General features: G+C 57.3%; 1 protein-coding gene across 2 annotated transcripts in view; it reads right to left on the bottom strand.

Annotated features, from left to right (window-relative positions):
* Positions 1 to 13,372, bottom strand: part of EPB41L5 (erythrocyte membrane protein band 4.1 like 5) — a 30,605-nt gene that overhangs the window by 6,721 nt on the left and 10,512 nt on the right. For both annotated transcript variants that reach the window (XM_077273279.1, XM_077273278.1), the window contains exons 3-16: positions 11,418 to 11,522; positions 10,788 to 10,830; positions 9,529 to 9,607; positions 9,374 to 9,418; positions 8,403 to 8,455; positions 7,933 to 8,053; positions 7,442 to 7,529; positions 7,128 to 7,216; positions 4,605 to 4,674; positions 3,554 to 3,723; positions 3,139 to 3,245; positions 3,021 to 3,048; positions 2,807 to 2,852; positions 2,138 to 2,247 (exon numbers count right to left, since the gene is read on the bottom strand). In XM_077273279.1, the coding sequence (XP_077129394.1) occupies positions 2,138 to 2,247; positions 2,807 to 2,852; positions 3,021 to 3,048; positions 3,139 to 3,245; positions 3,554 to 3,723; positions 4,605 to 4,674; positions 7,128 to 7,216; positions 7,442 to 7,529; positions 7,933 to 8,053; positions 8,403 to 8,455; positions 9,374 to 9,418; positions 9,529 to 9,607; positions 10,788 to 10,830; positions 11,418 to 11,522 (1,154 nt within the window). The remainder of the gene's footprint in view (positions 1 to 2,137; positions 2,248 to 2,806; positions 2,853 to 3,020; positions 3,049 to 3,138; positions 3,246 to 3,553; positions 3,724 to 4,604; positions 4,675 to 7,127; positions 7,217 to 7,441; positions 7,530 to 7,932; positions 8,054 to 8,402; positions 8,456 to 9,373; positions 9,419 to 9,528; positions 9,608 to 10,787; positions 10,831 to 11,417; positions 11,523 to 13,372) is intronic.

The raw sequence follows: 13,372 nt of genomic DNA, 5'->3' as shown, positions 1-13,372 counted from the left end.
GCTTGTAACCAGGGTAAACATCGGGTAACTAAGCGCAGGGCCGCGCTTAGTAACCCGATGTTTACCGTGGTTACCAGCGTAAACGTAAAAAAACAAACCGTACATGCTCACCCGTCGGTGTCCTTCAGGTCCCTTGCCGTCTGCTTCCTGCTCTGAGTGCCGGCCGGAAAGTGAGAGCAGATCACAGCGGTGCTGCGCTCTGCTCTCACTGTACTGCTGCACTCAGAGCAGGAAGCAGACGGCAAGGGACCTGAAGGACACCGACGGGTGAGTATGTACGGTTTGTTTTTTTACGTTTACGCTGGTAACCACGGTAAACATCGGGTTACTAAGCGCGGCCCTGCGCTTAGTTACCCGATGTTTATCCTGGTTATCCGGGGACTTCGGCATCGCTCCAGCGCCGTGATTGCAACGTGTGACAGCAGTCTACGACGCTGGAGCGATGATTATACGACGCTGCGACGTCACGAATCGTGCCGTCGCAGCGATGAAAATTTCAATGTGTGACGGTACCCTAACAGTCAGGACTGATTTGGAGTCAATCATTGGTTATTCAGACCGGATCACCGGCTCATGACTGAGACCAGATCACCCATTTATAACAGATTATTAGAATAAACATCTATGATCGGTGGTTTACATCGATTATCCTGGATCATTGAGATCAGCATCTTCCTTCAGACTGATCACTTTTTACACTCGATCACTGACTGTTGATCACTTAGATCCAACCAATGGCAGCTGATCGTGCAGATGGGTCATTGATTATATGGACACTGGATCCTAAATTCTTTATCGGGACCAATCAGTGACATTTGCTTTTGTGAGGAGCGGATTAGTCTGATTGGCTTATTTATCGCTTGTCTCCAGATCCGATCGGTAACGATGGAGGTGTTTAGATCATTTTCTGAGTTATTGATCACTGAGGATTACTGCGGTCACAAGGGAGGATCACTGAGGATTACTAGGGATCAGATCATAACTTCTGATTATTGGTGATCACAGAAACCCTCATTACGGAGATGATCGGACTCCGCAGAGATCAGGTCTGATATTGGGCTCCCCAAAAATCAGGCAGAGCGAAGCAGAGGACACAACGTCACGGGATACAGATACCAGCGATCACAGCCACTATCCATATCGCAGGACCCCCAGCCTCCAGCAGAGCCCCCCACCACCAGGCACCGCACACCACAAGCTGACCAGCAACGACTGATTTGTGATACAAGAAAAGCAGCGCAGCAGCAGCACAGACAGCGAGCGCAGCACAGACAGCGAGCGCAGCACAGACAGCGAGCGCAGCACAGACAGCGAGCGCAGAACAGACAGCGAGCGCAGCACAGACAGCACGAAACCTACAGACACTGCAGCAAATCCAGCTCCCCTCCCCCACCCCGAGCGCAGGGACCAGGGCAGGAGACAGTTAAAAAAAAATACAACTAGTGAGGAAGGGGGCCACCACTAAGAATAACCACCCCCATCGTCCTCACCATGCAGAGCCTTCACTCTCTGGTCTCGGGTAAAAACATCTCTGCAGCTCGCTCACATCCTTCCATCGCCTTCTGTTAGAGCTCTGCTTGCTGTCAGTGAATGGAGCTTTGTACCTCGAGAGTTAACTACTATCTGATCCAGTCCAGACAATCCCTCAGCGGAGCATCCAGACACCGGACCGTTACAATGTGTCAGCGCAGGAAGACTGCAGCAATCTGCGGCTCAGACACTGGATACAATGTGAATACAATGTGATACAATGTGACGCAGGCGAGGACTGGCGTTCAGCCTCCGAAGACGAAGAACGCTTCTATTCATTGACTGCAAGCAGAGATATCAATGTCTCTAGGACTGTCCCCCGATATCTAATCTATGGCCCCGTACGGCTGAGTAGCTTAGAGCCTGTTCTAGGGTGTATCCACAGGGGCCACACGACCCCCATACACCTCACTGGACGGATCTTAAGGTTCCCAGATGAGGCCTCATGTGACGGCCGAGTAATATGGCCACTGGTATTCTGCACAACCCCTTTAAGAGCGACTAATGGATGTAGAGATATAGGCAGCTTCTACATAATCAATGGCGGCTGCCGCACGCTGGATGGAGACTCTGGGGAGGAGCCCGACCACCATTGGGAGAAACGCACCGTCTCTTCTCCGGGGAGTCGGAGCCCGGACTCTGGTGGAGGGTCTCACTGTCAAAGCGCGATGGCGGAGCGGGAACCGGGGGGCGAACCGGCGGCTTCACGGGCCAAACCTGCAATACAGGCAACCAGTCAGGACTGCAGGAGTAAGCAATGCCACCTGCTGAGCTACTGTATCTAATCCTCTCCTGTGTGATACTGTCTGCTGAGCCGTGCATCTAATCCTATCCTGTGTGATACTGACTGCTGAGCCGTGTATCTAATCCTATCTTGTGTGATACTGTCTGCTGAGCTGTATCTAATCCTATCCTGTGTGATACTGTCTGCTGAGCCTGTATCTAATCCTATCCTGTGTGATACTGACTGCTGAGCCGTGTATCTAATCCTATCTTGTGTGATACTGTCTGCTGAGCTGTGTATCTAATCCTATCCTGTGTGATACTGTCTGCTGAGCCGTGTATCTAATCCTATCCTGTGTGATACTGTCTGCTGAGCCGTGTATCTAATCCTATCCTGTGTGATACTGTCTGCTGAGCTGTATCTAATCCTCTCCTGTGTGATACTGACTGCTGAGCCGTGTATCTAATCCTCTCCTGTGTGATACTGACTGCTGAGCCGTGTATCTAATCCTATCCTGTGTGATACCGTCTGCTGTGTATCTTATCCTCTTACTTGCTGAGCTCCGTTGGTTTGTGGCGCGGGATCCGTCCGGTCGGAGCTGCAGGCAGTAAGAGAGAAGAGATGAAGGCTGAGGACGCTCCTCTGCGGCGCCGTCTGCACAGTCTGGACACGTCCACAGCGGCGCCGTCTGCACAGTCTGGACACGTCCACAGCGGCGCCGTCTGCACAGTCTGGACACGTCCACAGCGGCGCCGTCTGCACTCACCTGATCTGCTCGGATCGCGGCGCTTGTGCTGTGAATGGAAACACATCACAATCAGGAGACCGTAGTCACAACGTGCCGTAAAGCGCCCCTGACGGCGGCCTCATCGCTCTCGGCCTACCTCGGTTCAGCAGGGTTCTCCGCGAGTAGCGTTTGCTGGGTCTGCGCTCGAAGGACGCCGAACGCCGCGGTTTGCTGGATTTTGTCGTCTGATATTCGGTTTTTCCGCTGAAAAGAAACAGAAAGTTAGAAACTGATGATTGAGGGAATAAAGGGGAACTGCGCCCCCCAAATAAAAGAACGTTCACAGACCCGAGCAGCCAGAATGAGGTTACATAGGACTGCACAGTTATCATGGGGCTGCAAATCAGTCAGACAACAAGTTCAGCTCTGCTACATTGTTACATTCACACGCAGGTTCTGCTCCAGTCACATCCAGAGCTGCACCCAGATTACATCCACCCTTGCATCGCATGGCTCCAGCACTACAGACTGCAGCTCTGGATGTGACCGGAGCAGAACCGTCACCTCCTCACCTGTATCTGAAGCGGGAGCCGAGCCGGATAAATCCAGAGCGGCTGGAGCTTTTCTGCGTGGGCCCCCGGAGCCGGAAGAAGGCGTGATGCTCCACCGCACACTTCCACAGGTGCTTGCAGGCCTTCGGATGCTCCATCTTAAAGACAAACGTGTGCTCCTGCTCCTTCCCCTTTAAATCAGAAGTGTCTGTTAGATTCAGGGACCTGCGGAGTCCAGACTGAGGGAGACACAGAGCAGCGGCTATCCCATCCCTGCTATACAGCGCCCCCCGCAGGACGGACCCCGCACATCATCCTCAACCACTCCTGATATACAGCGCCCCCCCACACATCATCCTCAACCACTCCTGATATACAGCGCCCCCCGCAGGACGGACCCCGCACATCATCCTCAACCACCTCCTGATATACAGCGCCCCCCGCAGGACAACCCCCACACATCATCCTCAACCACCTCCTGATATACAGCGCCCCCCGCAGGACGGACCCCGCACATCATCCTCAACCACCTCCTGATATACAGCGCCCCCCGCAGGACAACCCCCACACATCATCCTCAACCACCTCCTGATATACAGCGCCCCCCGCAGGACGGACCCCGCACATCATCCTCAACCACCTCCTGATATACAGCGCCCCCCGCAGGACGGACCCCGCACATCATCCTCAACCACCTCCTGATATACAGCGCCCCCCGCAGGACGGACCCCGCACATCATCCTCAACCACCTCCTGATATACAGCGCCCCCCGCAGGACGGACCCCGCACATCATCCTCAACCACCTCCTGATATACAGCGCCCCCCGCAGGACGGACCCCGCACATCATCCTCAACCACCTCCTGATATACAGCGCCCCCCGCAGGACGGACCCCGCACATCATCCTCAACCACCTCCTGATATGCAGCGCCCCCCGCAGGACGGACCCCACACATCATCCTCAACCACCTCCTGATATACAGCGCCCCCCGCAGGACGGACCCCGCACATCATCCTCAACCACCTCCTGATATACAGCGCCCCCCGCAGGACGGACCCCACACTCCTAACCTGCTCATCATCCTCAACCACCACCAACGTCAGTTTTGCCCTCTTGAAGTCCAAGCGCGTTATTTTGGGCCTGCAAGAAAGTGAATGACAGACAGCAGAGTTATTACAATTCTGGATTATCGGACGGTTACAAGCGTCACTCCAGGACGACGGCCGCAGGTGAGGAGCGCGGGTCACCATGAACCGCCGTTACCAGAAGCTGTCCGGCACCAGCCCAATCAATAACGAGGTGCAGCTCTCCAGCCACTGCTTGCTGTCAGCGAATGGACCCATTATATTATATAAAGAAAGGCCGAGGAGCCGCATCACCTAATAGCTTCATAGCTGAGGATTTGCTACAATTGTATCCAGGCGACAATCCCCCACCACTACGATGTAACCAGAGGGAGAGATGTGCGGAGTCCGGACTGCACACAATGTAGCAAACCTTCTGCTGTGAACAGTACGAGGTCTGTGCACGTAGTCAGGCACATGATGTAAGCAGCTTTCTAGTCACTGACAGCAGCAGAGATCCTGAAAGCTGGAAGGAAAGAAGGAGAATTTTCCATCACGATCAATGACGCGTCTTTAGTAGTAAATGTCCAATAATCCGGAATGTCCGATCGTCCGGGGCCGGAGTCCAGGAATTGTGTAACGCTTCGTGGGTTCGGATCTAATCTGTAAGAGCAGGAAGGGCTCGGCGCCGGCGGCTGAGGAATGAGTAATGCCCCACCTGTACCCGGCAGCCCCCAGGGTTAATCCGCCGCGGACAGGAGGCTCCGGTTACACCACAATCTGCGCTGGAAAATACCGACATTTTCCAGATGCTGCACTCACTGCCAATCCTGGAGAACATCGCCCCCTTGTGGTGGAGACGGGCATTACAGGAGCAGAAATGGGGTGACGGACTACAACCACCAGCACATCCTGGGACGCGGCGTCATAACACATACAGTACACACACAGATGACGGCGCCGCTGATCTCAGGTCTGGAGCCAGTTTAAGCCGCTATGCCCCCAATAGAGACCACACCACGCCGCTGATATGACCTCCCATCATGCACTGGTGAGATAGTGACCCCAACAGCGCAGACTACAACTCCCAATATGCACAGCAGCGGCTGAAAAAAATTACCACATTTGTGTCGTTCATAGAGACCAAAAATGTGGCCACAAAAACATCAGAACTCAGCAGCCGATGCCACAGCCCACTCCTCCCCGGGAACGGCCCACGCCAGAGCCCGGTGCTCCCCGAGAACGGCCCACGCCAGAGCCCGCTCCTCCCCGAGAGCGGCCCACGCCAGAGCCCGGTGCTCCCCGAGAGCGGCCCACGCCAGAGCCCGCTCCTCCCCGGGAGCAGCCCACGCCAGAGCCCGCTCCTCCCCGGGAACGGCCCACGCCAGAGCCCGGTGCTCCCCGAGAGCGGCCCACGCCAGAGCCCGCTCCTCCCCGAGAACGGCCCACGCCAGAGCCCGCTCCTCCCCGGGAACGGCCCACGCCAGAGCCCGGTGCTCCCCGAGAGCGGCCCACGCCAGAGCCCGCTCCTCCCCGGGAGCAGCCCACGCCAGAGCCCGCTCCTCCCCGGGAACGGCCCACGCCAGAGCCCGGTGCTCCCCGAGAGCGGCCCACGCCAGAGCCCGCTCCTCCCCGAGAGCGGCCCACGCCAGAGCCCACTCCTCCCCGAGAACGGCCCACGCCAGAGCCCGCTCCTCCCCGGGAACGGCCCACGCCAGAGCCCGGTGCTCCCCGAGAGCGGCCCACACCAGAGCCCGGTGCTCCCCGAGAACGGCCCACGCCAGAGCCCGGTGCTCCCCGAGAACGGCCCACGCCAGAGCCCGCTCCTCCCCGAGAGCGGCCGACGCCAGAGCCCGCTGCTCCCCGGGAACGCCCCACGCCAGAGCCCGCTTCTCCCCGAGAGCGGCCCACGCCAGAGCCCGCTGCTCCCCGGGAACGCCCCACGCCAGAGCCCGCTGCTCCCCGGGAACGCCCCACGCCAGAGCCCGCTCCTCCCCGAGAGCGGCCGACGCCAGAGCCCGCTGCTCCCCGAGAGCGGCCCACGCCAGAGCCCGCTGCTCCCCGAGAGCGGCCCACGCCAGAGCCCGCTGCTCCCCGAGAGCGGCCCACGCCAGAGCCCGCTGCTCCCCGGGAACGCCCCACGCCAGAGCCCGCTGCTCCCCGGGAACGCCCCACGCCAGAGCCCGCTGCTCCCCGGGAACGGCCCACGCCAGAGCCCGCTGCTCCCCGGGAACGGCCCACGCCAGAGCCCGCTGCTCCCCGAGAACGGCCCACGCCAGAGCCCGCTGCTCCCCGGGAACGGCCCACGCCAGAGCCCGCTGCTCCCCGAGAACGGCCCACGCCAGAGCCCGCTGCTCCCCGAGAACGGCCCACGCCAGAGCCCGCTGCTCCCCGAGAACGGCCCACGCCAGAGCCCGCTGCTCCCCGAGAACGGCCCACGCCAGAGCCCGCTGCTCCCCGAGAACGGCCCACGCCAGAGCCCGCTGCTCCCTCGGAACATCCCAGGTCACCGCTTATCTCAGCACTCACCAGAAGAACAATCCAATCTTTGTGTTTCCTTCGAATACCAGGACGCCCGTCGGGGTCAGTCCGAGCTGATAGTCATTTCCATCTCGAGCCTGAAGACGACAAGAGGGGGAGGGAAACTGTCTCAGAAGACCCTCAGCACAAATCCCGGGGGGCACAGATGGCAGCTTTACTACACAACTCCACATCTTGCTGCACCCCTCTAACGGCGGCCATTAGCTTTGATCAGCCATGCTGGGAGCTGTAGTTACACAGCAGACGATTGGTGGACACAACACTCAGAGCAGCCGAGGCTCCTGGTAGACGGCGGCGCTCACCTTCACGATGTGCATGTCCACGCCGTACATCTCCAGCCACTTCGCTTTGTTCAGATAGTTGGTTTCCGCCTCGGCGGGCATCTGACCCCTGGGGGAGAGAAGGAGAGCGGCCATCACACTCATCACCCAACATGCAGCGCAGCGACGTATGGCCTGGAGGACCACCGGAGCACACGGCATGGAGGACCACACAGCCTGGAGGACCACGCGGTCCGGAGGACGCCGCCTGGAGGACCACCGGAGCACGCGGCCTGGAGGACCACATGGCCTCGAGGACCCCCGGAGCACACGGCCTGGAGGACCACACAGCTTGGAGGACCACGCGGCCCGGAGCACGCGGCCTGGAGGACCACCGGACCACACTGCCTCGAGGACCACCGGAGGATACGGCCAATATTGTTGGATTCCAAGGCAGCAGGTGCAGCTTGGGATGTGACTGGAATAAAACCCCCAACCTCAGCCCCGAGATAAAGGCTCCGGCCCCCGACTACCTGAACTCCTTCCACTTCTGAAACACGGCGAGCTCCATCTCCTCCGTCTGTGTCGGTACAAAGCGAAATTCTGACACCAGGTCCGGCGTGTGCTCCAGAGGGTCAAAGTCGCCCAGTTCCCCTGGAGGGAAAATAAACCCAAAACCATTGAGAACACGGATCCAACAAGACATCGGCCCCCAGGATCCTCCCCCAATATCAGGGCGGGCGCCAGTGTCCCAGGGTGGACGGGTTACACGGGGTTAATCACCCAGCACCGAGAGGAAAGGTTAACACAGGATTCCTCTGGAAATGTCTCCCGGCAGCCAGCGCTGCTAAACCCGGATTACCATCCAGTCTCATCTCCGCACAATCTCCTTATGAGCGCAGCAGCCAGACAGGGGCTTAGTGCCCACACCGCGGCCGGCACGCCACCCACAGAGGGGGCACAGGACACCCCCGACGCGTCATCGCGACCCCCCGACACTTACCTTGGAGCGTGTATGCCGCCAACTGCACAGCAGTGTCAAACGGGCACTCCAGCCTGAAAGACAATGGCATCAACAGACTGAGGACGGGCACAGCCAGGAACTAACATTACATACAAGAGCCCCTGAAGGGTTAATACACCGAGCACGGGATAGGATGTGTGACGACTGGACGCAGAGCGTCAGCGACACCGCACCAATCCCACCACAACCGGGCCGGCGGCTCATCACTGTACCGGGAGTGATAGATGCCCGACCGAAAGGTAGACACGATGCCAGGCATCCATACAGCTGCTCCGTACCACCGAGGACCGGGCCTCGCAACTCCGCCTGGACATTAATACCATCCCCCCTCACTGACTAGAGCCCCGTGTATAGCCTGCAACTGGGGTCAGCAGCGCTACCGCCATGGGGCAACTACAGCAGCCCAGCATGCCCCAACAACCCGCAGCACTACAGCTCCCAGCATGCCCCAACAACCCGCAGCACTACAGCTCCCAGCATGCCCCAACAACCCGCAGCACTACAGCTCCCAGCATGCCCCAACAACCCGCAGCACTACAGCTCCCAGCATGCCCCAACAACCCGCAGCACTACAGCTCCCAGCATGCCCCAACAACCCCCAGCACTACAGCTCCCAGCATGCCCCAACAACCCCCAGCACTACAGAGCTGTATAAGTGATTTAGTATTTTGGGGGTGACAGACCCCTTTTAACACTCTGATCCAGACAAACCTGAGCTGTAAACAACGCAGAACGATACATTGTAACACACGGGGCATTTGTTTAGACTGGATACAACTACAGCAAACAAAGTATCATAGAAAGTTCAAGAACGCTCCATTCTGCTATTATCTAGTGGACACCGGCCCTTTAAAACTGAGTCAGACTGATATTTCCCCCCCCCCCCCCCCAATATACTCAGGAGACGTACATAGCGCAATGTATGATGGGGGGGGGGGGGGGGTACTTACTTTCCACTGAGAATATCTTGTTTAAGCTGCAGAACAAACAAATATCTGTGAAAACAGAAATGAAACAATCAGTGCGGTACGTGTGCTGCTCTACTGTAGCTAAGCCCGTCATTGGCGATACCGCTGTATCTAAGCCCATCACGTGCGATACTCACCTGGTGAGCTCCTCCCGCAGGTTGTTGGGCTCTGACGAGTAGAACTTGACCCTCACGTGCAGACAGTACGGGGGTCCGACTGCAGGAGAAACAGGTTTATCTAATGTATCCGGATGGGAGCGCTGACCCGGACTCCCCCCGCGTCCGCGGCTTCTCAGCGCCACAATTATATAATCAAATCAGACGGAGGCAGAATAATCCAGCGCCAGGAAGCGTTACTGCCTGGGAGGGAGGGGGTGCTTAAAGGGGAAGTCTACCCCAAGCAAGAAACGCCCGCCAGCCGCTGCAACAATCGGGTGTTTGCGAAGACCAATAATAACAAATGGGCCAAATGGACCTTTCTGGCCCCACCTGGCTCCAGGGTCTGGAGGCGACTGCACCCACCAGCTACGCCCCGCTCTACCAGGTTCTTAAAGGAACCAATTCCACCCCCCAGACCTTCCCACTAGGTCCACGAGCACATGGAGGACGCACACCTGCGTAGTCTGACGCAGAAGACGCTAGCGGGGCGTTTGTGGGAGCGTCCTACAGACCCCCAATGCACAAGCCCTTTAGGGTCACTTGTCGGATTTATGGGAACTTTCCCAGGACTGTTCTGCGATCCATCGATTAATAATAAAATCCAATCCCACCCAGAGCAGCATCCAAAATACCCGGCCTTGTGCCTCGTTTGGGTCATCCCAAGATATTGATTCTTTGTATCAGTTTGTATTTACATAAACAACTAACACTACACATCCCACAATGCAATGCAGCGCACACAGGGCGGCTATGGACCACCAGCCTGCCCCCATCTGCACCAATAAAACGATGGCTGCAGCTCTGGATGTGACTGGAGGAGACGGTAACAGTGGCTGCATGAAGCGGCCGGTGGCCAGGGTGGCGTCTACTGGTAGCAGGTGGGGTCATGCGCTCAGTAGGGGCCGCCGCCGCTTAATCGGGACCTCAGCCGCTCCCCAATTTCAGGCATCAGAGATTGCGGAATGTAAACGACCTGCACCCAATTAAGTCATTTTATTGGGATGTGACTGTGGTCATGGAGCATGGCATCCCTCCTCCCCCGCACCAAGGTGGCAGAGCGGACAATTCACCCTTGTGTCTGGCAGGTGATGGGCAGCGTCACTGTCACTGTGCCCTTAAAGGGGACACGACACCCGTGGAGCTGAGCACCTGAACCGTGGGGTCACGTAACAGAAGGGGGGCCGATGATTGCAGACAATCTGCCCCCAACATGTGACAGCGGGGGGCGCACTACTTACTCTTCACCTGCTTTTTAATGCTCTTTGTGTTGTCCAGCCAGTGCTGAGGAGAGAGGGAAGAGAAGGGTTAACACCAGAGGTACCATATTAAATAATACCTGCAGTCCTATGTAACAAAGTGATACAACTGCGGACAAATTGTAGTAGATGTCACCTGCAGTTCTATGTAACAGTGATCATTCTGAGTAGATAGTGTGGTGTTACATGGGACTGCAGGCGACATCTCCTCTCAGTTTACCACCATTACTCTATATATTTTGTGCTTCTATATTTGTGACTTTACTGCATCGGTCACTAAACTCTGCTGTACTAGAAGCCGTCCCCTCCCCCATTAGTGGCAGCGAGACCCCTGGGAGGCTCCCCTACAGGCGGACCCCCGCTCCCCTCGGTGCCTGTCTCCGAGCTGCTCAATTCCAGCCCAGGAATGTGGAGGAGATGAAAGAAAACAGGCTCCTAGAAGAAGAAAATCAGCCGGGGCTCCTCACTCCCGGCCCACGCCTCCAGCCGGGCACTCCGCACCAGGGAGGGCATGTGAGTGTAGGGGCCACAAGCCTCCCTGACCGGGGGCCACAGAATCTGTCATACAACCCAGCCGAAATCACTGTCCCCCATCATCTGCCCCCAATTTACCGGCACTTGTGCGGAATCCATGAACTGCAGCCCAAAGTAATCCTGCTCGATCAGGTCCAGGTGATACATCATCTGCTCAAACAGCTCCTGACCTTTGGCTTTTTTCTAAAAAAAAAAAAAAAAAAAGGAAGAACATAAAAACAGGAATTAACCCACCGAGAACCAAGTTTTATTGTAAACATCCACACTACAAGACCCAGCAATCCCCACATTCACAGCATCAACGCCGCAGGAGGAGGAATCAAAAAGGGTCTCAGTTGTAAAGTTACAAAATCTATAAAGCTGTTGTCCTCCGTTATCAGCCACTCAGTTTTCATCATCATGAATGGGGGGCTTTCTACCTTACATCATGCAAGATTAAGTACTTGTAAGAGGGGCTCCCCCTTCCTGAAGACCCCAAGATGCAGACGACCTGCAAGGTGAGACCCCGCTCCTATAACTGGAGTCTAGGACCTCACCACTTGCTGGGGGTCCTCACGTCATTGGACCTCACCACTTGCTGGGGGTCCTCACGTCATTGGACCTCACCACTTGCTGGGGGTCCTCACGTCATTGGACCTCACCACTTGCTGGGGGTCCTCACGTCATTGGACCTCACCACTTGCTGGGGGTCCTCACGTCATTGGACCTCACCACTTGCTGCTGGGGGTCCACATGTGACTGGACCTCACCTCTTGCTGGGGGTCCTCACGTCATTGGACCTCACCACTTGCTGCTGGGGGTCCACACGTCATTGGACCTCACTTCTTGCTGGGGGTCCACATGTGACTGGACCTCACCTCTTGCAGGGGGTCCACACGTCATGGTCACCTCCCACCCCGAGTGCCTCTTTCACAGCCTGCCTGCGGTTATGGCATTTGCAGGGCTGCACCAGTCACTTAGTTTGCGCATTTCTCTGCGTCTCTGCGGGTTCTCGTGCCCACTGAGCCATCACAGTGCAGGGTCCATGGTGAGGAGAGGTCTCCGGCGCAGACACCGGTCGGACCCCCCACTCTCTCCCGCTTCCTCCTTTTCTTAAAGCGGTAAAATTGGGCAAATTGTGGTGTGTGAACAGGGGCAGCAGAGACAACAAAATGCTGCAGCGGTTGTACGGCGCCGTGCACACCGGACCCGAGGAGACGCATAGAGCTGAGTGCACACAGGACACCGCGCCCTCCTCAGAGGACCCCTTTAATAAAGCTCCTTGTTGTTCTCGCTATGCCGTGGCTTTGTGGCTCAGCACCATTACATCGCCGCTGATGCCCTGGTGGACCCTGAGGGGCCGCAGGGGGTTCTGGACACAGCACCAGTGAGGATAATAGGGCCGGGTAATAAAGGGTGACCCCACAATCAGTAACTGGGAGAGCAGAGTGACCATGAACATGGTGGCCATGCCAGCTCACAGGTTGGCACTCAGCTCTGCCGGAGTCCTGAATGGTGGGTTTACAGGACATGTTCTTCAGCGACAAGTTTACCATTCTGGGGTCTGGTAGAGTCGGCGACGGCCCAGGGGGCCCCACGTCTGCGCCCGGCGACGGCTCCAGATCCGGCTGCTCCAGATTTTATCAAGGAATAAGAAAGCGATGATCTCTGAAGGGCCCAGATAAATGCTGGAGAACTGGTTTATCACTGGTCAGGGCTGTGGATGAGCAGGAATGTGGTGGCCATGACCAGGGAGGGGGCCGGAGGGTGCCGGGCCAGGACGCTCCTCAGCGCAGGACGGCCACTGTCTGGGCAATGGCTGAAAAGCCCCATTGTGTCTCTTAATGAGCCGAGCTGCGGCCATTGTTCTGGACACGGGGGCTGCACCTCATCCCGCTCCTGCTGCGCAACAAGTGACCAACAGAAACACCGACACCGCGGATCAACGGAGCAAGAGGCACAAACACCGGGGACCCAAAATGTCTCCTGACCCCACAGAACCAGGACTGACCAGAGCCCCTCATAATCCAAGTCCTGAGAGTGAGGACATCACA

Source organism: Ranitomeya variabilis, chromosome 7 (genome assembly GCF_051348905.1).
Source record: "Ranitomeya variabilis isolate aRanVar5 chromosome 7, aRanVar5.hap1, whole genome shotgun sequence".
Lineage (NCBI taxonomy): Eukaryota > Metazoa > Chordata > Amphibia > Anura > Dendrobatidae > Ranitomeya > Ranitomeya variabilis.
This window is presented reverse-complemented; position numbering and strand designations above follow the sequence as displayed.